General features: G+C 44.6%; 1 protein-coding gene across 1 annotated transcript in view; it reads left to right on the top strand.

Moving 5' to 3' along the window:
- The first annotated feature begins 13272 nt into the window (after positions 1–13272).
- The window catches only part of LOC146784215 (uncharacterized), a 205315-nt gene continuing 196296 nt past the window's right edge, over positions 13273–22291 (top strand). Inside the window, exon 1 of the mRNA XM_085634359.1 lies at positions 13273–14034. Coding sequence (XP_085490485.1) covers positions 13888–14034 — 147 coding nt within the window. The 5' untranslated portion in view covers positions 13273–13887. The remainder of the gene's footprint in view (positions 14035–22291) is intronic.

The following is a 22291-nucleotide window of genomic DNA, read 5'->3' as shown; positions in this document are numbered from 1 at the left end:
CATCGTTGCCGAGACTTGAACCCTGTTCCCCAGATTCCAGGTCGACCGCTCTAACCGTAAGGCTACATCCTCTCCCAATTTCGGGATTTTGGGTAAAAAAAAACCTGGTGAGAGCCGCGCATCTCGCCCCACCCTGCATTCTCCCAGGTGTCTAGTTTTCAAAACATGTGCAAGTTGGCAAGGTTTCCCTAGGTACCGGCTGAGCTAGGGCCCAAAATCCACAAATACCCACTTTGCATAAAAGGGTCACTTTGAGTGGAAAAATGTGATGCATTTGTATTGCGTTTTGAGCCGTTTCCTGTCACATGCAGCTGACCTACCCACACAAGTGAGTCACCATTTTAATTAGGAGACTAGGGATAATGCTGGGTGGAAGGAAGTGTGTGGCTCCCTGCTGATTCCAGAAACTTTCCATCACAGAAATGCGAGGAAAACGTGTTTTTTAGTCAAATTTTGAGTTTTGCATGGGATTCTGGGTATAAAAAAAACTGTTGGGCGCTGCACAACTCACCCCACTCTTCGTTCTTCCAGGTGTCTAGTTTTAAAAAATGTGCAAGTTTTCTAGGTTTCCCTAGGTGCTCGCTGAGCTAGGGCTAAAAATGCACAGCTACTCACTTTGCAAAAAAAGGGTCAGTTTTGATGTGATGTAGCCATGTTGCGTTTTTTTTACCTTTTCCATCGCAGGCACTATGCTTACCCACACAGGAGAGTTATAATTTTTAAGAGGAGACTTGAGAGAATGCTGGGCGGAAGGCAGTTTGTGGCTCCTCACAGATTCCAGAACTTTTCAGCACAGAGATGTGAGGAAAATGTGTTTATTTAGTCAATGATTGTGGTTTGCAAGGGGACCTGAGTAAACATAACCTAATGAGAGCCACGCAAGTCACCCCACCCAGGATACCGCTAGGTGTCTTGTTTTCAAAACTGTACAGGTTTACTAGGTTTCCCTAGGTGCCAGCTGTACAACTACCCACATTGGAAAAAAGGGTGTTTTCAGTGGGAAAATGTAATGCATCCATGTTGTGTTTTCGCTTGTTTCCTGTTGTGGGCACTAGGCCTGGCCACATAAGTGAGGTACCAGTTCTATCAGAAGCAGTAGCGGCTGGCATAGCTCGTGGGTGACGGGGGTTGGCACGGGGTGGTGCGGGGAGGGGAGGTAGCGCGGGGAGGGGGTTCAGTAATTAAACAAATTAATAAAATAAAACCTACCTTTCCGCTGGCCTGGGTCCTGCGTCTTCAATGCTCCTCCTGCTCTACTGCCTCTGGCAGGAACCGGAAGCAGGCAGCCCTCCCTCCCCTCCCCTAAGCCAATCACAACGCTCCATTGGAGCATTGTGATTGGTCGGGACGCCGCCCAACCAGGGGCTGTCGGGGATGGCATGTTCTCTATGTAGGCTGCAATGCAGCCTGCATGGAGAAGTGCAGAGTGTGCATGACTTGTTTGGGCAGCCCTGAGAGGGCCGACCTAAACAGTCATGTGCATTCAGGAGTGGGCAAACCGCCCCTGCCCTGCTCGGGCAGCTCCGCCCGCCCGCAATGCAGAAAGAAACATAAAGTGGTAATAACCAAAAAGTATTACCATTTTATGTTTTGGCTTTCCCACACTGCGAGAAAGCAGTGCGGCGACACTCCTCTGCCCCAGTGGAGCAGCCCCACCTGATCAGAAGACTTGTGCAAGCACAGAATTCGTCGTAAATCTGGAAATGTGTCTGGTTCCATGGGTGTTGCGTGGGAACACCCACAGCAACACTCATGGAACGTCCCTTTCATGCAAAGTGCTGTGTGCAAATGGGCCATATTTACAAGACCAGGAAAAGTCACGCAGGGTTGCTTTTCCTGCCTTAGAAATATGGGGCACTAAAATGCGTCATCGGTGCATCACTTTTTGTGACGCACCGGTGGCGCAAGGGGCTTGTAAATCTGCCCCTATATGTGTGTGATGTAAAGTGCTCTGACATCCTTCGATGGTATGAGAGATGCTTTAAAACAAATGAAATACATGTGACAGAGGGGCTATGGAGAGATGAGAGGCACTGTTGGAGGGTTATAATCAGGGAATCATTGAAGAAGCCCAACAAAGATTGTCGTATCCTGGTGCATAGTAAGGTCATCATTTACTATTCTTTAAAAGCTGATACAATTCAATATATAATGATAAATTTGCTGTAGAATGCACCATTGTTTCCTAAATTTTCTTGGGGGTAGAGCCTCCCAAAGCCCCCTTTGTAGTGGTCAGGCTCACTCACTGCACTTGGTGTGCGCTGTATGGGGACTGGTCTGAAAACATTTGCCTGGGTTGCTTTGGGTTTCCAGTCTGGCCCTGGCAGGAGCCTTATACTGTGAAATAAAACCAACCATTTAAAAGTTAGTCATGGAGATGCAGCATTAACCCTCCTGTTTTTTGCAAATTCTTTCAATATAAAATACTAAAATCCTTAGTAATTTGAGTATTTGTTTTGTGTGCACATGTGTGTTTCTTGTTTTCGAATTACTGTTTTAATGTTTGAAATTGAAATCATACAAATTGCTTGTGGGTCCCCGGCTTTCAGTGGTGACTCAATGGGGGTCCTCAGGAGTAAAAAGTTTGGGAACCACTGGTCTACTTCATCATTGTAGAGTTGTCCAGTGCCTGCGCTCTGGTCCAGATATCGATGGAGCAGTTCTCAGGAACATGTTTCTCCAGTTGCGGCTGGTGGATTTTGGAAGTGATGGGGCCTGGCGTACAGCAGCAAATGCTTCGCCAGGACCCGGCCTTGCCAACCGCAGTAGCGTAACATAAGAACCTGTAGCCCCCGCGGTGCAGGGGCGCCCGAGCTCCAGGGAGCCTTCTCAGCAAAAGTGGTAGGTAGTGGGCCAGAGAGAGGGGCCCCCTCCGTGTACTTTGCAGAGGGGGGCCCTCAAGTTTTGTTAAGCCACTGGCCAACCCCTGGACCAAATACCTTCATAGGCTTTCCACTCTCACACTCTTGCATACACTTAAACGCACGCTCAGGCATACAAGCCAACATACATTCACACACAGGCACACACACAGAGACAGTCAAACAGAGTTACACATGCGCTAGCCAGCACACAGACAAACACACAGTCAGGCTGCTAAACACAAAAAGTTACCTGGGGAAGTCTTCGACATGAGCATACATGCTCTTTGTCTGCAGCGAAGGCCCATGATTTCCAACTCCCCCATTCATCTACAGCATACCAGAGGCAGGTCCATGAGCTTCCACCCAATCAGAGGCCGGAATAGGGTTGATGGCACAGAGGTTGACGTTTTTTCTCGATTCCAGCTTCTGATAGGGCAAGAGGGCGTGTGATTTACAAGCTGTGAAGCTCCATTATCTGACATACTGCACTCACTGACACTAGTCCGTGAGATTGTTTGTTTTCATGTAAAAACTGTAACATGTCAAGCAATAGTAGCAGAGCAAGGCAGTGGGTCGATGCCCTGGCGCACCCTACGGGCAGCCGCCACTGTGTGTCCCTGAAGACTAATTGTCTAAAGCTTCCTTCTCTCATTACCTTTTTTTATTTTTTGCAGATTTATATAGCGCAAACTCGACCTGAAGGTACTGGAGCGCTTTACATGAGCACCAGTTACCTTACACAAGGACATATTTTCATTTCCTTTCTTGAGAGTCATACTCTTTCATGGTGAAAAGAAGCGCATGTTACCTTGACTAGAACAACACGTAAATTCATCTTGATTCCCATAGGCTGACTGAGCCTGAGGTTTTTTCTAATACCAGCACCCGCTCTCCCCTCAACAAGCAGTTGAAAGGGAACCGAGGGGGTTCCATAGCTATGGACTCACTAGTGGAGCACAGCCATGGTAGATATTGTCTGCCGGCAGCATTGCTTCCACCAGTATTAAAAGAAGCAGTTTTTTGCACCAACCATTCAATGGTTGAATCCCCATTTCCTAGCAATAGAAAATTAAAGCCTATAAGCACTGGAGTACCAATAGCTTGTGTGGTGTATGGCACTGAACTCCACAGTGGGGTGTTACCAGAGTCAAATTTCAGTCTATAACAGGTATTACTTTTAACAATTCCAAGGAACTGAACTTAGCTGCCTCGGAAAATCGGATCATGCATGACTTAGATTTGAGCTTGTGATCTACACATCACAGTAGATGTCAGCAGCGTGTGGCTCTGTCACTGTGGCATAAAGGTAACTTTACACATATGCGCTTGTGTGTTGGGTACAGTGTGTGCACCAACATGAGTGCAGGCCTGTATGTGCATGTTCGTGCCTGACTTTGTGCATGTTTGACAGTAGTCTACATGTAAACCTGTATGTGTGTATTTCCGCTCAGGGTTGCGTTTTACAGTACGTGGATTTTGGAATCGTCGTTTGTCTCAGTTTTCAAGGATGGACACCTGTAAGTGTGATGTTCTGTCTGCAAGAATGTACGTGTACCCTTCTGCGTAAGTACTTCTGTGTATACGAAGATGTGCGTATATATGACGGTTGTGTATGCAGTGTTTAGAAGTGGGCGAGCCGAACGGGGTGCGCTCCTTAGGGCTGGTTGTGAGTCAGCTCTTGTCTCGTGGGGACTGGCGAGTCAGGACAGATCCAAGCCGTCATTCTGGACATTGCACACACAAAACTAAGCAGCAGTTTGCCAGAAATTCACATGCACATCCATTATAACATCAAAGTACCCTCATATTTGCAACAAAGATTCTTTTGAGAAAGTAAGGTGCTCTCAGACAAGGAATCTCCCTCTGCGTGGGTACTACTGTGATCTTACTATTAAGATGGGCTATAAGGTTACAAGGAAAATCTGCTTCAATTAGCCCAAAGGTTATATCCGAGAAGGTAGTTCTGTTTATAAAAAGAAAAATCTCACTTGAAGGGCAAATAAATTTAAATTTCAAGTAGTCAATTACATGATGACTATGAGTTTTATATTTGTTAAATTCCCCAGATAAAACTTTTTTCGCGTGCTGGTTTTGGGGATGGATTACACTGAGACGAATGCAAAATGGCGCGACTAGTATTGTATACCCAGTCCTCTTTCTATCTCTATGTGCACGAACGTGTGGTATATGTGGAGACGCTAGAAACAGATGCATACATCTTGTTCGGGCTCAGGAGACGAGACGCCGATACCAGTCCATTGAACAGGTATGATAGCAAAATTAAGCCATCCGCCGATATTTAGATGCCTAACATGGGTTTTTAATCCAGTGTGTTATTCACACACGGGGTAACGTGATTTCGAGTAATATGATGAAAATTTGGGTAACAAAGATTCAAAACGGCAATTTGGGGACGTTGGAGTTTTTATGCAGCTACACATGTGTCGTGTTCAACCCAATTTGCTCAATTATCAGGGGAGGTTGTGAATACAGGGACTCCCCTTTTTTATTAACACATTTTTAAAGTTATACTTCTTTTTTTTCTTTACTACCCCCAGGTGTATCATGACTTGTGGGCCATTTTTATCATATGGATGGGCTCTAAACTGTGAGATGCGTTCCTTTGTCTGACTAAGTAAGGATCGATACAGAGCTCCAAAGGACATAAGTGTCTACACATGGGATATCAATCAAGGATGCCCATGACTTCCGATTGAAGTCGTAGTAGGTGAGGAACTAAGACTGGGGCCCCGTTATCGTTTGAATTTTGATGTGTCACTTTCACACGTGATTATGTACTTTGTCATAATGTTTTAAACAACGGTGGTAATGCACTGTATGTGTTACCAAAAAAAACCTTTTGGGATGATTTAATTTATTTCTTTTTGGAGTTCAAGGATGTATCTTCATCTCTGAAGGTGCCTATATCAGGGGATGGTAGAAATGGAGCTATCCCCCAGTATTACTTTTTTATAATTATCACCTCGGGTAGTTTTAAGAATGGAGCTAATTTATTGCGGAGACAGATATGTCTATCTTTTCAAATTGAAATCTTTTTATTGTTGATAGGTGTACTATGACCTGATGACTTCGGTTTTTATGGATTATTTGGAAACCTGTTAATACTATTACTTGGTCCACCAATAGAGCATTTATACAGAGGTGCGAAGGACGTAGTTGTCTATAGACTGAGCAAACGACTAAGGAGGTTGCCAACTTCCGCCTGATTACATAGTAGGTGAGAAATTATTTCTAGGGAGTTTTTGGTTCCTTGTGTCACTTCGTACACGTTGTGTCATTATGTGTGCAATATAGGACTCACTACTATATAGACACGGTGGTTTGTGGTGGTGGTTCTAAGTTAATTTTCCACTTGTCAGTTCAGTTCAGTTCAAAATCTTTATTTCGATGGTTTAAAAAATCATCATAAAAAGTACATATTAAAAATACAGCAACATATACAGTTATACATATCATCAATATAAAAATAACCATCAGCCGAACTGTTACAATTCATTTAGGTGCAAATAGTGAATTAGTCTCTAGTGTTCCTTAATCTCACTGCAGCTTTCAAAAAGCTTATCACTGAACATAAAGTGTACATATCACTTGCTTTTTGGAGAAACAACAAAGCTACCTTTGCATGTCGGAATTTTCCACGTTTTAAAATATCAATTAAAAACATTTGTCTAGGTAAACGGTAAAATGGACACAATAATACAAAATGAAGGGTGTCCTGCGGAGACAAGTTGTCGCAGCCGCAGGCACCCTTCTGCTCAATAGTTGCAGTAAAACCCGATGGATAAGATAAAATATTATGCAACAAATTGAGCCTAAAACGACACATTAAAAATCTATCCTGTTGTTTATGCAACAGGAATAGATATGGTTCCATGCCCCCTGTCTCCTTAACTAGACAATGCGCTACCACTGAACGTTTTAGTGTGAGTGCTTTAGTCTCCCTGAGGGCTTCCATTTTATCCAACAACAATCTTTTAATTTTTGTTTTACTATTTCTTGAAATTAGAGCAGGGGTGCTGAAGAGTATGTGCTGGCCTACAGATTCTAGAGTTGCTTTAACATATTTCAGCCATGGGATTGACATTCCTTTGTCTCTTTGTAAACAGTCATTAAGAATTTCCTTGCTTAGTTCAGCATCCGGGTTTGCCCAGATGCTGAGCCAAGCCAAAACTGGTCTAGTTTTGACCAAATCAGCAATGTATGGGATACCAAGTTCAGAGTGTGCGATTTCAGCTGGTATCGTGTGTGGGATCTTCAGTATTCTGCGAATAAATTTATCTTCTTCCATTTGCAGATATTTAACATCCCTGAAGCCCCACACCTCTGCTCCGTATACCGCTTTGGCTATACTTATTGAGTTGTATAAGGTCATTACTTGCTCGGGGGACCAGCAGCCTAATCTTTGTGCGAAATTCAGGATTGCACCACATGACGAAGCTAGTTTAGAGCAGCGTTCCTCCACCAATTTATCAAATTGATTTTTTTGATCAAACAGTAGACCTAAATACGGGAAGGTATTTACTATATCCATGACATGGGTCCCAATATTGAACACTGGTTTTTTAATCGTTTTTTTGCCTGCGATCAACGCAAATGACTTGGTCAGGTTTACAGACAAATCTAATTTTTCCATAAAGTCTACAAAACCATTAATCAATATTTGGAGACTTCGCGGTGTCCGAGCAAGGAGGACTGCGTCATCCGCATATAAAAGAACAGGTATTTGACGCTTTCCTACCCTGGGACAATCGGCTGCCTTGGCTACGAGGGTTGCCTCTAAGTCATTTATATATAGTGAGAATAGGAAGGGGGCAAGAATGCACCCCTGCCTTACTCCACTTGAACACGGGAAGGTATCAGTTTGTCCCCCCTCCATGCTATAGCACACCCTCGCCGTAGTGTTCCAGTGCAGCTCTCTCAGAATGTTTATCAATCCCTGATCAATCCCCAATGCAGTCATCATTTCCCAAAGCTTACTTCTGTTCACGTTGTCGAAAGCCGCTGCAAGGTCCATAAATCCCATGTAAATGGTCCCATTACTCGCACAGGTATATTTAGCGACCAGTAAGTATAAATTTAAACATTGATCACTGGTCGATCTTCCCGCTCTAAAACCATACTGGGTGTCAACTATTGTGTGCTGTTCTTCCGTCCAGGCCATTAGACGATTTAAAACCACCCGCCCCAAAATTTTTGCCGAAACATCAATTAGTGATATAGGTCTATAACATTGGGGATTGTCCTTATTTCCTTTTTTAAAAATAGGAACTATTAGGGCAGTGGACCATGACCTCGGGAGTCCTGTTTTAATGGCTGCGTTTAGCACTCTCATCAAAATAGGTGCCCACAGATCAACATTACTTTTATACAGATCTGGGGGAGTGCCATCTGGCCCAGGTGCTTTGTTTGAAGTTAATCCATTAATTGCTTGCGTTATCTCCGTGAGTGTGAAGTCCCGTGCCTCATTCCTGTTGCCAACCCATTCCCCTTCTTGTTTACAGGCCTTGGAATTATTATAGAGCTTCTCAAAGTGGGCTACCCATTGCTGTGGGAGTATATTTGTGCTGACGACCGGTGTGTTACAATCATACAGAGAGGGCCTATTTATGATCTTCCAGAATTCAGTAAAGTCTCTGTTTTCACCAGCCTCTCTTAAATCCGCCCATAATTCCGCTTTTAATGTGGCTTTTCTTTCTAGGATCGTTATTTTATAGATTTTCCTATGCTTTGCCACTTCCCCAATATCCCTCGGCTTTACCTTTAGGCTTGACTTTAGATTTCTTAGTGCACGTGCACAATTTACATCAAACCATCTTGGGTGACTCATTAATTTTCTGGAGCCTTTTGCCACCAAAAGTTTCCCAACGCGTTCCGTTAGCTCCCTAAAAGCGGCAACTAAGTCAGCTCCCTCAATGTGGAGGTCTAAACACTCCTCAAGCCACTTTCTCCCCTTTTGCACCAATGCAATATAAAATTCAGGGGCGTTGATTTTTGCCCATTTTAACCGCCTTCCCTGATCGGTGGGATGTAGAATTATATCCAGTTGTTTATTCATTTTAGTATGGTCTTTGTACAGTATTTCTATAACCAAAGGGTTATGATCGCTGAAGGCACTCCATTTGGTATTTATCATCCCAATCAGGTGTTTAGCGAAGGTGGATATAAAAATATAGTCTATAATAGACGAACATCCCCTTCCTTTGAAGGTCGGTATCAGGGTGCCCTCAGGTTCTGGGATTACCAAGTCAATGGTATGTACTAATGAGTGTCTCCCTAATATTTTTGATATTAGTATACCCTCGACTGTGTGCTCCAAATGTGGGCCCTTTTCAAATGGGCATAGATCCCAATGGGTAGTTACCGGTGTCAAACGTGCGCAAAGATGACAATTTAGGTCCCCCATTAGGAGGACGAATAAGTTATCTCCGCCTTTTCTTAGATCAGATTCCTGTTGTAGTCTAAGATCTAATTCTTCCAGCACGGCATTAGTGCCACTTCCCGGGCCGGGGTTATAGAAGTTAAATAATTGTACCCTCAGCCCATGTCCCTGGAAGGTAACTGCTTGCAAATTATCTGAGGTCCAAGCAGGCACAGTCCATCTCCCCTTCAGGTTAACATCAGCGTATATTAATAGACCTCCCTTTGCTCTACCAGCCCTACTCTCTCGAGCTGGTACAAAGAAGGATTTATACCCCTCTAAATAATAATTATCGGGCTCAACTGCCCATGTCTCCTGCAGGGCTATTATATGGGAATCCCTTAATTGCTTCCTCCATTCTGTATTGCTTATTTTCCCAGCAAGGCCTGCAATATTCCAGGATGTTATTTTCACTATTGGGTCCTGTGTCCCGGAGAGCCTTAAGCCATGGGTAACCAATTCGTGTACCTCCCTCCCTTCTAATAGTGGATCTGTCCTCTCCCCAGTCTGGTGTTGCGGGCCGATTTCTAAGTCATTGGATGTGTGCATTCCCTCTGATGTTAGTTCACTTATTTCCGTGGGCGTCTTTAATTCCTTCCCTACCAAACATACAACTGATTTAATCAGTCAATCATTTTCGTCCAATGATTGGAGGGGGCTGAATCTATTCTCCCACTGTGGGCCAAGCGAGTTTAAAGGTGGGAAATAACTGTATTCACTATTCCTTATCCAGCCTCCATCTGTACCTCCTCCTTTCCCACCTAGATTGTGAGTCAGAGGGGGCACAGGGCCATTTCTAGGATAAAAATAGGCCAGAGGCAAAGTTCGAATAGTACTAGTTGCATTTTTGTTGTAATTTCCCAGTATATACTCCACTAACTTTGGGTTCCTAAAATTTGCGATAATGCAATCCCCTTCAATGTCTTTTCCTCTGTTGCCCAACCATGGTACTCTTCTTACATGGATGATTTCTCCCCTTTCCCTCCCCTGGAGCGGTCTGTGTGTATTTAACCAGTATATAATTTTATTTTTTAGCTCTAGGTGTACCTCCCTTTGGCCCCCCCTGAGTTCAGGAACCCCAGCGAAAATCACAACATAGGGGCTTGCTTCAGGGGGTAGATTTACTCCAGGGGGGGAGGGGTAGGTTTTTCCCTTGCTAATAGGTACTTTCTGCCATGCATCCGCCTGCTCATGGGACACAACCTGCCCTGACTTTACCTGCGGTCTACTAGACTGATCTTTATTTCTGAGTTGACAGTCTTCAGTGTTTTCAGGGCGACCTCTGTCCTGTAACTGGTCTGCACTTATAGATGGAACATGGACCTGGGCAGTAATGCATAGCTCATTTCTAGTGCTAGTATTATCCATGGGTGGTGGCCTTGATGGGGGATTTACAATTGGAGTTGAATTTCCAGCAGGGTTGGAGTTACTTTCCTTCAACTTAGCCTGTTTATGAAGCTCATTAGTGATTTTATCTAGTTTGCTAAAGAGTGGCTTTATTTGAGCAGTGATGAAGGATTCTAGATGTTTTTGCAAATCAGCTATAACTGGTTGTAGCCATCCTGGGGGATTTAGTGGGGTTGATGTATTTACATCTATAGGCTCGTCCTCAGTTAATTGCTTCTTCCTACCCTTATTAGAAGGTTTTGACTTCTTTGCTTGCGTGAACTTGGGGCCTCTTTTGGGCAACATAGATTTATCAGAGTTGAGTTTTTTTGTTACCTTAGCAATTGGTGAATCGACCTCTATTAGTTGCTGGCCACAAGGTAAATTTTCAATTGAAATATCCGGGCTGTTACCTAACAGGCTATCACACAGATTTACTTGTGGGCCTTGCATAGGACTACTGTGTGTTTGAGTATGAGGGTTTTGCGTGGGGGTCATTGATAAGCGTCTCTGGGTGCGTTCAATTTCCCCGTTTACTGCCCCAATGACCTTCCGTAGCATTAAATCAATGGCCGTTGGGGGTGCAGAATACCCGACAAGAGTATCAGTGTTAGATGGGCCATTTGACGTAATCAGCGGGGTGCTCGCTTTACTCTTGGTAGATCTAGTTTTTGGTTTGGTAGCCATTGCCCTCTTTATGTAAACAACCCCCTTACACCCAATATAGTGAAAACTAAGTGACCAGATATTATTCAGCGTTTGTTAATCAGCAGTTACCTACTCAATAATACAACAATACACCTCATATATATCAGTTACTCTATTACCTGTAGCGCTACACAACCACCACACCAATCAACATATGTAACCTGGACAGTCCGGATACCGCTACAATATTCACAGGTTTGCAACAGAAGCTCTCATATGTCATACGAGTCCAGTACCCACTAATCAATTGTGACTGGACGTGGCCCAGCCCGGCCTCCTAGTGCTTCTGAGGGCCACAGAGGGCCCGCCCTTTGCCCGGGCTTAGCCCGGCGCGTCCCGCGCGCGTCCTCGCGGGACGAGCAACCGCCCTCAGATTTAAACAGCCCACAGAGTCCTCGCCACCGCCCTCAGATTTAAATGCCTCCAGGCGCGGGAAAGCTCGTCAGCGGGAGCGGGAGCGTCACCTGGTCCCCCTGGAATGCTGGGAGATGCAGTCCCTATCGGCGGAACCCAGCCTGGCCGATCGTGGCGTTGAGGGGAAAAGCAGTGCAAGCGTGCTCAGCGGAGCACAAGCCCGGCCGCACACAAAGGATTCCAGCAACAGCCCACAGAGTCCTCGCCACCGCCCTCAGATTTAAATGCCTCCAGGCGCGGGAAAGCTCGTCAGCGGGAGCGGGAGCGTCACCTGGTCCCCCTGGAATGCTGGGAGATGCAGTCCCTATCGGCGGAACCCAGCCTGGCCGATCGTGGCGTTGAGGGGAAAAGCAGTGCAAGTGTGCTCAGCGGAGCACAAGCCCGGCCGCACACAAAGGATTCCAGCAACAGCCCACCAACTAGACTGAGCAAACGACTAAGGAGGTTGCCAACTTCCGCCTGATTACATAGTAGGTGAGAAATTATTTCTAGGGAGTTTTTGGTTCCTTGTGTCACTTCGTACACGTTGTGTCATTATGTGTGACAATATAGGACTCACTACTATATAGACACGGTGGTTTGTGGTGGTGGTTCTAAGTTAATTTTCCACTTGTCATTAACAAGTGATTTCTGTCTGAGATAATTTCTTTTTAACAACTTTTGGACACAAGCCCCAACTCTTTTGATTGGTGCTTTAGAAACAGTGATACATTGTTGATGTTTGACACCAGTAATTGTTGATGATTTTTATTGTAAATAATGCCTTTTTAATTATTAAATTCTGTGAATATGTTTGGTTATAAGTGTGTGATTGTATATTTGTCTATATTTGTCTACAGCCTTGAAAAAGTCCTGATGGACGAAACACGTGTCGGCTGATTTTTGTACATATACGTGGCATGATAAGAAGGAACAATAAAGAACAAAATTAAAAGAAAATTGTGGAGCATATTGTGGACTTTGAATATATATTTATGCACAGAGGAAATCGTCTTAACGTGGCTTAATTTTTGTCTATGTGTGCCTCGACGGATGGGTAATCCGTCATTCTGGACACTTCACTTTCGCAGGACAGTTGAGTAGTGCATGACATCTAGAAAGGAGTTTTTCCCTGTATGTGTGTGGGTCAGCAGCTGTGCAGTTTGCATGTTTGAAATTGTCACTGAAGACATGCAGCCAGCAGAAAACGCGAGCTGTCGCTGTCCTCGCTGTTGTCCAAATCAACGCAGTCTCTGTTATTGGGGTGCCGGACCTGGCCCGCTTTGCTGTGTTTAAATCAGGGCCGGGCAGCGATAGTAACATATTTACATGCATGTGCCTGATGGTGTATGCAGGGAAGTAGATAGATGCCAAACTCTCTGTTTCGCCTCTGACTACCTGTTTCCTGACGTGACAGTTGTTCGAGAGAGAGAGAGAGAGAGAGAAAGCGACAGACCACCACAGGAAGCGTGGGATGTCTACAGACCGCCGAGGCCTGCGCGTCGAGCTCACCCCTCTTTCATGGCGCCGGTGCGCACCTCGGTGATTTTAGCAAGGGCCTCGGTTCGTGACTGCAAACGCCGCCGCCGTGGAGATGCTGCCTCCATCACGGGCACGCAGGGATGAGCTCCTCCTAGACGTACGCAGACCGCAGGCCCGTAACCGAGAACGTCGAATGGTTTCTCCGTGGACACCCCGGATGTAAACTCAAGGACACGCTCAGGACCGCAGTCTCCGACCTTCCAGCCCTTCTCCACAGCTAGGCATGCTTCAAGGAACTTAAAACAATTTAGACCTGGGTACACCGAAGGCGGGGTGGGCAGGTAAACGTCGAGCCTGTGCTCTAAAGGTTAAGCAAAGATATCTGCAACGGAAACAACCCACTGAACCGTCTGAACGTGGGATGAAATAACAAGAACTATTCCCGCCTCACTCCTAGTGTCTCCTCGGAGGTCAGGTCGGGCCCTGGTTCCTCGTGGGTCCAGACTCCTTGCTTGGCAGCCTCTGGCCCGTTTGATCTCTGGGTGTGGCCAGCTTCCCTGCCGTGGCACGAGTCAGAGGCGCAGACTGGCACCCACACCTACGTCGGACCCTACCATGGCTTTTCTACTTAGAATTTTGGGGCTCGGGGGCGAGAGGCGGAAGGTGAAGCATTACGAGCACGTCAAGCGCGGGGTGAACCCCGAGGAGCAGTGGGCGGTGGTTGCAGAGCTGGGAGACGGAGCCTTTGGCAAGGTGTATAAGGTACGTGTGTGGGGGTGGGGCTGGGGCTGATAAAGCATCCAACTGGGACCTGCACCGGAAAAAGAGAGAGCGTCTGCTTATCAATCACCCAGAGGCCGCCTACCGCACAGCCAGTCATAGTACCTCACAGGGCATCCACAGAGGAGCTGCACAGTCATAGCGCTACAGCGCGCAGAGAGCCAGGAACACTGATCTAGCATCACAGGCACATGCATGCCAACATTTTAAAAGAGGAAAGTATGAGATTTAAAAAACATAATCGGACGAATATATTTCCCTCGACTTTTATTGAAGCAGAGGCAATTTTGGGCGGGAGACAGCCAAGGTAGCGTAATTTTTGGCTTATAAGAGTGGTAGTCTACCATCCGGCAATATCGTTCTCTAGGGAGGGGTTAACCATCGTTTGCATCCCCTGCCCTCCAGCCACTGGAATGCAGGTGATCCACTTCCGCTGTCTGGGAAGCTGTCCTCATCTTCCATCCGGTGCCAATGCAAACAAGAGGCATTTACATGTATCCCACTCCACTATATAATTAATACTCTTGAGTCAAACCTGAGGGCGAATGCCAGAATCCCTTTGCAGGGGGTACATTATTTCCCATGTAATTTCTCAACATATTCGTCCAGCCATTAATTTTGACTTTCAACCCTTGACCGGAATACTGACCTGGCTGGATCGGTGGTCTTGCAGAAGTCTAGCAACGGAGAGACGGTTTACCTGATTTCTAGCACCTATTAAACAATTTCCAGTATAGCACAATCTTCACAAGTAAATCATGTTTCTTCCTTCTACATTCTTGCAACAGAAAGATTGTTTACCTGATTCTGGTACCCATTAACAATTTCCAATTTAGCACAATCTTCACAAGTAAATTATGTTGTTTTTCTTTCTACATTCTTGCATCCTCAAACTACATGCTGTCTCAAAAGTATTCACCCATTCCTTAAATCCGCATTAAAAACTGTCCTTTAATTAAAATTTCTGCTTGGCGCCTGTCCTTTTTTCGTCTCTTTTCAAATGTCCCTCTCCTTCCCTTCCATTCTCTGCATGCCTCCTCTTTCTGAGCAAAACCTACTCTGACACATGCACCTTTGACTTTTCTCTATTTCAGCAAATTTCCCACAATTCATTTTCTAGATCACAATCTCTCCTCCTTCCGCTGAAAGCCATACCTATGCAACCTAGCAAAACCTAATCTCCTCTAACACCTGTATTAATTCCACCCACCATGTGCTTGATCTCATCCTCCCCACCCCCACTAATTATCACAACCTACCACTATTACTTTAGTCCACCATAAAAAAATTGAAATGACTGCATAGAATGGTTTGCTTTGAGCGCACAAGACTAATCCCAATAACAAACAGTAATCAATATCACGGAACTAGCCATTAACCTTGGATTTGGGAGCAGCGAGCTTCCTGGCTTAAAGTGCTTTGATGCCTCGTCAGGGGTAGTAAGCACTATATAAATACAATTACAACTTGAGGGAGCGGGGCTGAAGACCATGGGGGATGTCTATGTAAATGACACATTTGTAACATTGGCTGAATTTGTAGATATGGAACAAACAGCGCACCTGATTGCTGACATTTACATATTACCACTTAAGGGCGGCCCTGCAAGAATTTTCCCCAGTACCCGGAGGAGCCACCCATGTTTTTTGCACTGCAGACCTTGCTCATGAGTGAGACACGCCGAGGCCTGATCACCAAATTATATAACGCAGCGCAGACAGATAGGGCAAGCGAAATAAACAAGGCCGGGGAAACTGGAAAGCAGTTCTTGATAAACTACTGGAGGTTGCGGATTGGGAATCTTGTTGCGCACAATTATATATGCTCACCTCCAACTGTAACATACGTATAATACACTTTAAGTATCTACACCAAATGTATTACACCCCTGCTCAGCTGCATAGATTTGGCTTTTGTGAGATGTGGGGCGGCGGATGCCGATATTTTGCACTTGACCTGGCACTGCGTCTCTATTAGCCAATTCTGGACCCAGGTTACAGGGACTCTCACAGATATAGTACTTAAGCAGGTGGAGTGTGACCCTTGGGTATGTCTGCTGGGATTTGCCAAAGGCCTACAGACGGTTAATCGTAAATTTGTGGTTGTGTCCCTCTTATTAGCGAAACAGAGGGTGGCTGTACACTGGGCTAAACAAGCTGTGCCCACTAAAAAAAACTAGATGTCGGACCGGGTATAGTTCAGAACGCAAATGGAACTGTACGCAGAAGAACTGCCTTGGCCACCGAGGCCTAAAGACATGTGGGGCCCCCTCACAACATATCTGCTGTCCACCCTGGTGGAGTAATAAGGAAAGATGCACTTTGGGTGATGATTGCACTATGACGTACGGTAAGGTTGATATGTAATATTGAATTATTAGTGGTGATTTATCATTTTTCATTTCATTTCATGAAGCTTTATTCGGTACATTCAAGAAACAATGACCATAAAAGCATACAAGCAAAATGCTATACAAAAAGAAACACATAAAAGATTAAAAAAACATGCTTTTCCTAAGCTGAATAGACTTACATAAAAACGTGGCAATAAAAAAACATTTGTCCGGAGAATTCAGTTCATAAATCAGTTTCATAGCATCCTCCACATTAGAAATAGCATATTTTTTAAAAATTGGTTTTAAATAAACAATCCTCATGTTCAAGAAAAGAGTGCAAATTAGCATAAAGTGCAGGGTGCTCTGTTTCGAGTGACCATCACATGGGCACGGTCCAACTGGCTGTTTCTTTAGTTGTGGAAAAGCCACCAACCCGTGGGCCATCCCTAGTCTGAGTCTAGTCAGAACAAACCTATGAGCTGGTTTAGTTACCAGGCTCAAATACAGTTGGAAGCCATCACTATACATATATTTATTGTACAGAATAACTGAGGTGAGGCGTCCACTTAAAACTGCACGTTTTTGGGCTCGATACATCATGAAAATATTTTTCATATCTAACTTTGAAAAATTGCCAGCAGAACCAGGATCTGCCGCTATATCGAGTCCAAATATAGTATCAAAACTATCCACAATATACTTGAGCCATGGTATTTTCACAAAATAGTCCAGTTTAAGACAGTCCTCAATTACGGACCGATTAAAAACTCTCTCCTCCTTAGTCCAGATTGCACGCCATACCATTAGTGGCCTTAACAAAATCAGGTCATTTAAGTGGGCAACCCCAACTTCTCTATGGATTAAATCAGTGGAGGCTGAGGTGGGGACACAAAGCAATTTTTTAACAAAACAGTTTTCTTCCCTTTGCAAGTAGTCAACATTAGTATGGCCCCACAACCCAGCCCCATATAATGCGATGGAAACACTTCTGGCATTATATATTTGGATCATATCACTGATTCTTCTGTCGCCGATCTTAGTGGCAAATTTAAAAATACCGTAGGCACTTTTCTTCATTTTGGACCTAACATTCATTAAATCATGGGACCAACTACCATCATGAGAAAAGATAACACCCAAATAACAGAATTTATCCACATCCTGAACTTTCACCCCATCGATAAAAAAGGCATGATTTTTTTTACCTCTAGTACCACAAACCATAGTGTGAGTTTTACTCTTATTAATGACTAGCCTCCGTTTACTGATAAAGTCTGAAAACTGGTCCATTAGTCGCTGCAGACCTATCGGGGTCCGGGACAGGAGCACAGCATCGTCCGCATAAAGCAGAACTGGGACGCCTGTTCCACCAATCTGGGGAGCATCTGCTTTAACTGTTTTCAAGACCAAATCGACCGCATTAATAAATAAAGTAAACAGAAAAGGGGCTAGGACACAGCCCTGTCTTATCCCACGTTTTACGTCAAAATTTGGGGTACACTCCCCTCCTACCCCGAAACGCACACATGTTTGCATTCTATCATATAATCTTGCTAAGAAAAAAATGATAGCCTCTGGTGCGCCAAGTTCCGACAGGACTGGCCATAAGATGGAATGGTCCACTAGGTCAAATGCACTGCTTAGATCGGCAAAGCAAAGATATAATGTGCCTGGCTTGGCCCTAGTATACTTTCCGATAATTAAATCCAAGTTCAGGCATTGATCTAGTGTTCCACGTCCCTTTCTAAACCCATATTGCGAGCTTGCCAGGATCTCATTTGCTTCCGCCCACTCTTCCAGCCTAAATAACAATACTCTGCTCATAATTTTTACTGAGGAGTCGAGCAGACTGATCGGATGATAATTACTAGCTACCGCCTTGTCCCCTTTCTTATAAATAGGGACAATGATCGAATCTCCCCATGTAGGTGGAATCAGGGTTGTTACGGCAGCATTCAGTACCAGGGTAAGTATGGGTCCCCACATCAGTGGTACTGTCTTATATACATCGATGGGTACTCCATCTGGGCCCTGCGCCTTCCCCCTCTTACGAGACTTAATACTGTTCTCAACTTCTGACAGAGTAATGTCTAGAGGGACTATGGGCCAAATTCTTGGTTCAACATCAATAGGGCCTGTTCCTTGAAATATGGCCGTAAAATGAGAAATCCAGGCCTCACTACCAACATTAGATACAAGGTGTGGTACTTTATCGTCCCTGAGAAAAGGAGAATTAACCGTGGACCAGAACAGGCAGTTATCTGAAGTTTCAGCCGCCTGCGATAGGTTATCCCACCCTTCTTGTTGTAAATCCTTCTTCCTTCTAAACAATGGCAATTTATATTCAGATCTTAAGTAGGCAACCAAGGTTTTATCCCTAGGCCTAACTCCTAGGGCCTGTTTCAGTTGGGTTGAGATAGAGGTACATGTATGATCGAACCAACCCTTTCCCTGATGGGACTTAGCCGTCCTACTAGTGGTGAAGACACCCTCAATAGTTTTATTAATTTTGATAAAGTTATTCATGATAACAGTAGATGTACTATCCAGATTCAGAATGCCTTCAATTTCAACCAAGGATTTAGATACGATCATACCCATGACAGCCTCCGATTTATCCCCCTTCCATCTTAACCGTGTTCCATTTCGCCTATGCGACTCAATGTTACACAGGCTTTTTGTCACCTGTTGTCTGCTACACTTCCATATCTCAGTAACCATTACGATACGATTATGATCACTAAGTGTAGGATCCTGTATTACTGATGTCTGAAAATTGGGCACAATAAATGATGACACCATAACATGATCAATGAGGGAATTAAGGTTCCTTCCCGTATAAGTGGGAATAGCTTGGCCATCTGCATCCTTAACAGGTTGCAGTAACTCTAAATCATAAGTTGCCATGAGACTTGTAATTGCGTCACCATATGCATTATGGGGAAAATGTGATATATAATTATCACTATTGTCTAGCACTCCACAAGCCCTAGCAAGTGACAAAGGGCAAATGGTAAGATTAAAATCACCTAACCAGATGAAGTTAAAAGAACATTTTGCTTCGGTAACAAGCTTCATGAGTGCCTTTTCTAGTTCCTCAATAACTAGATGTCGGGTATTATTAAAAATGTTATTGTAAAAATTTATTAACACCACCTCGTGGCCATCCTTTTCTCTAACCCACAGAATTTGTGAGTGTGTTCCTACAGTTATATGTTTAACAACTGTAAGTGATAAATCCACGGACAACAGAAAAAGCAAGCCGCCCTTAGCTCTACCATGTCTCGATTCTATGGCTTCCAAGCTGTAACAGGCGAAGCCATCAATACTAGGTTTACTGGTACACCACGTTTCCTGCAAACAGAGGATATCGTACGACCCAACCAGGTCCACCCAACCCTGATTGTTTTCCTTTGAAGCCCATCCTGCTGTATTCCAACTCACCATGGTTGTCCCCTTCTGAATACAACTTTCAGAGATACAGGTCTGGTTATCGTATACCATATCTACAATCCGATCCGGCCTGTCTTCGGCTGGACCTGCGTCGGTATACCCGGCCCAGGTGTCAGTCGAATTGGCTGCATCCCTCTCATCATCGGGCACATACTTCGGCCAGATGCTGATTAGAACATTCGTGGCCCCCAGGGGCGTAACACAGGCCCCCGCAGCCCCCGCGGTGCGGGGGGGCCCCCACGCTCCAGGGGCCCCCTCACTCTCTGCCAGGGAGATGGCTGCGCCTGCAAGCAAGCCTCTTAAATCCACATAAATTAAACTGTGCGCAGGCCACGGTGACGGCCTCTAAACAGTCTTCCCTCTGTTTTTCTCTCGCTAGTTAGTGAAAACCGAGCCTTCAAGAAACGAGTATTACCCACTCTTTCCTCCTTTCGTTTATTTGCTCCCCTGTGAAATGGATCCAAAAAAAGAAAAACATTTTTGCTGGAAACGTTGTCTTTTTCTCACACAAATGCAGCCTCGGGGTGGAGAGAATTAAAACATTCCAAATGTGAAAAATAAATAACTAATTAAAGCAAGACAGAGTGGTTGCAAGGTGGCCAGATTGATTTATTTACATCTAAACACATTAGCGCCACTTTACAGTGTTTCCCAGTGAAGCGCTACTTTTGTTTTCGCCTCTCTCTTTGAACAACTTTGGGGCATATTTACAACGAGGCGATAAAAAATTATCGTCGCATTAGCGGGCGTTTTCGGCCGAAAAGCGGCGATAATTGTATCGCTATATTAGCAAGGTCACGCTAACGCGTGAAACCTTGCTTTAGCGTGGGGATTTCTAACGCCCAGCTTTGCATCTCTAATGAGATGCAAAGTGGGCATTCCTGACCTGACATGATAGGAGAAATGTCGCTAAGCGACATTTCTCCTATCATCAAGCCCCACGCTATGAAGCATAGCGTCAGGAAAAGTAATGATAACCCCTGTTATCGCTACTTTCCTAACACCTGCTTCAGGACTGACTTAGCCATGATATCCTATGGAAGGTGGATATCATGGCTAAGTTTGTGAGTCCCTATCAACAAGCTAACGTGAGATTATCGCTGGATTTCCAGCGATAATCTCACGTTAGCCAGTTAGCGTGAGGATTCTTATCGCTATTGAGATAAGCGTTGCTAATAGCACACTATCTCAGCGATAAAAATCCACGCTAGCCGGTGATAATTATCCTAGCGCTAAGTGCGCTTTGCGATAATTATCGCCGGTTGTTGTTGATATGCCCCTTACTGATTTCAGAATAATGAGTGTAAAAAGAAAAAGGTAACCATGTTGTTTCTGCTTACATTTCACATGCTTTACTTAATCTTGCATTCCCTATGAGTGTTTGCTTTTTCTAGGATGTTGTTACATTTTTTTAGGCAGCATATTGCTCTTGTCTAGTGCGTAATTAGAATTGAGTCACATCCAGGTGTTTATAGCGGGGCAGTGCAAGTTTCTCTAAGTGGGGCAGTATGGTGTTCAGTGGGGGAAAGGATGTGGCGCTATGGTCAGAGCTGCTGAAGTGGAACTGGTGAACCAGGTTCAGCCTTAATGACCAGGCTCCCAGACCACTCTCCTGAGGGAGCACATTCCTGTGCTACACCTTAGAAGGTGCCGCAAGATCTTAAAATCCCTGGTGTCTTAGCACCAGCAGGTGGACCCTAGCGGTGGCAAGTGTGGATTAACCTTGAAGGCCTGTCCACCACTATCCATGAAGTTCACCTCCAGTCTTGGGGACAGACCTATGAAGCAGCACACCGTAGAGTGTCAGTGACTCTGTCACTGAGGTCACAGGAACCTTGAGCATGGTGGCTCTAGGGCAGTGCGATCGCACCGGGTGCTAACTTCAGGTGAGGGCGTCGTGTTTGTAAGTATAATATGGTTTTAAAAGCACTTGCTGCCTCCTTCCTGGCCTCCAACATTTTTGGGCAACAATAAAAATGTCTTGATAACTCCAGCGATTAATGTTCTTAGTAGAGAGAGATGGTGTTTTGTCTAGTGGAAGGTTTGACTCATGAAAAGGAATGGCAGAGGTGTAATGTGCATGCTGCTAAGAACATGTGCCATGCAGATCACAAAGTGCACATAATGTGAATATGTCACTGGGTTACTGCTTTTGTCAGAGAGACCCTATTGTTACTTGCAGTTAATAAGTTAAAATCCTAACATAGAACAGTGAGCTATTAACTGTCATGTAAGAGCTGCATGTAAACTCCAAGGTATAAATTAGAGCGTTATGTTTTTTTCCCCAGTCTTCGATTATCCTAATGTTGCAAAAAAGGGTTCATTTGGGTAGAAATCAATTCTGATTATTAAAGAGAACCCCTAACCATGGTATTATGTTTTTAATTCTGAGTTTATGTTTCAGCAGACCAATCACTATTAAACTATGCTGCCTACTAGCATGGTTGTCAT

This window comes from Triturus cristatus, chromosome 11 (assembly GCF_964204655.1).
Source record: "Triturus cristatus chromosome 11, aTriCri1.1, whole genome shotgun sequence".
NCBI lineage: Eukaryota > Metazoa > Chordata > Amphibia > Caudata > Salamandridae > Triturus > Triturus cristatus.
The sequence above is the reverse complement of the archived record's forward strand: the minus strand, read 5'-3'. Positions and strand labels throughout refer to the sequence as shown.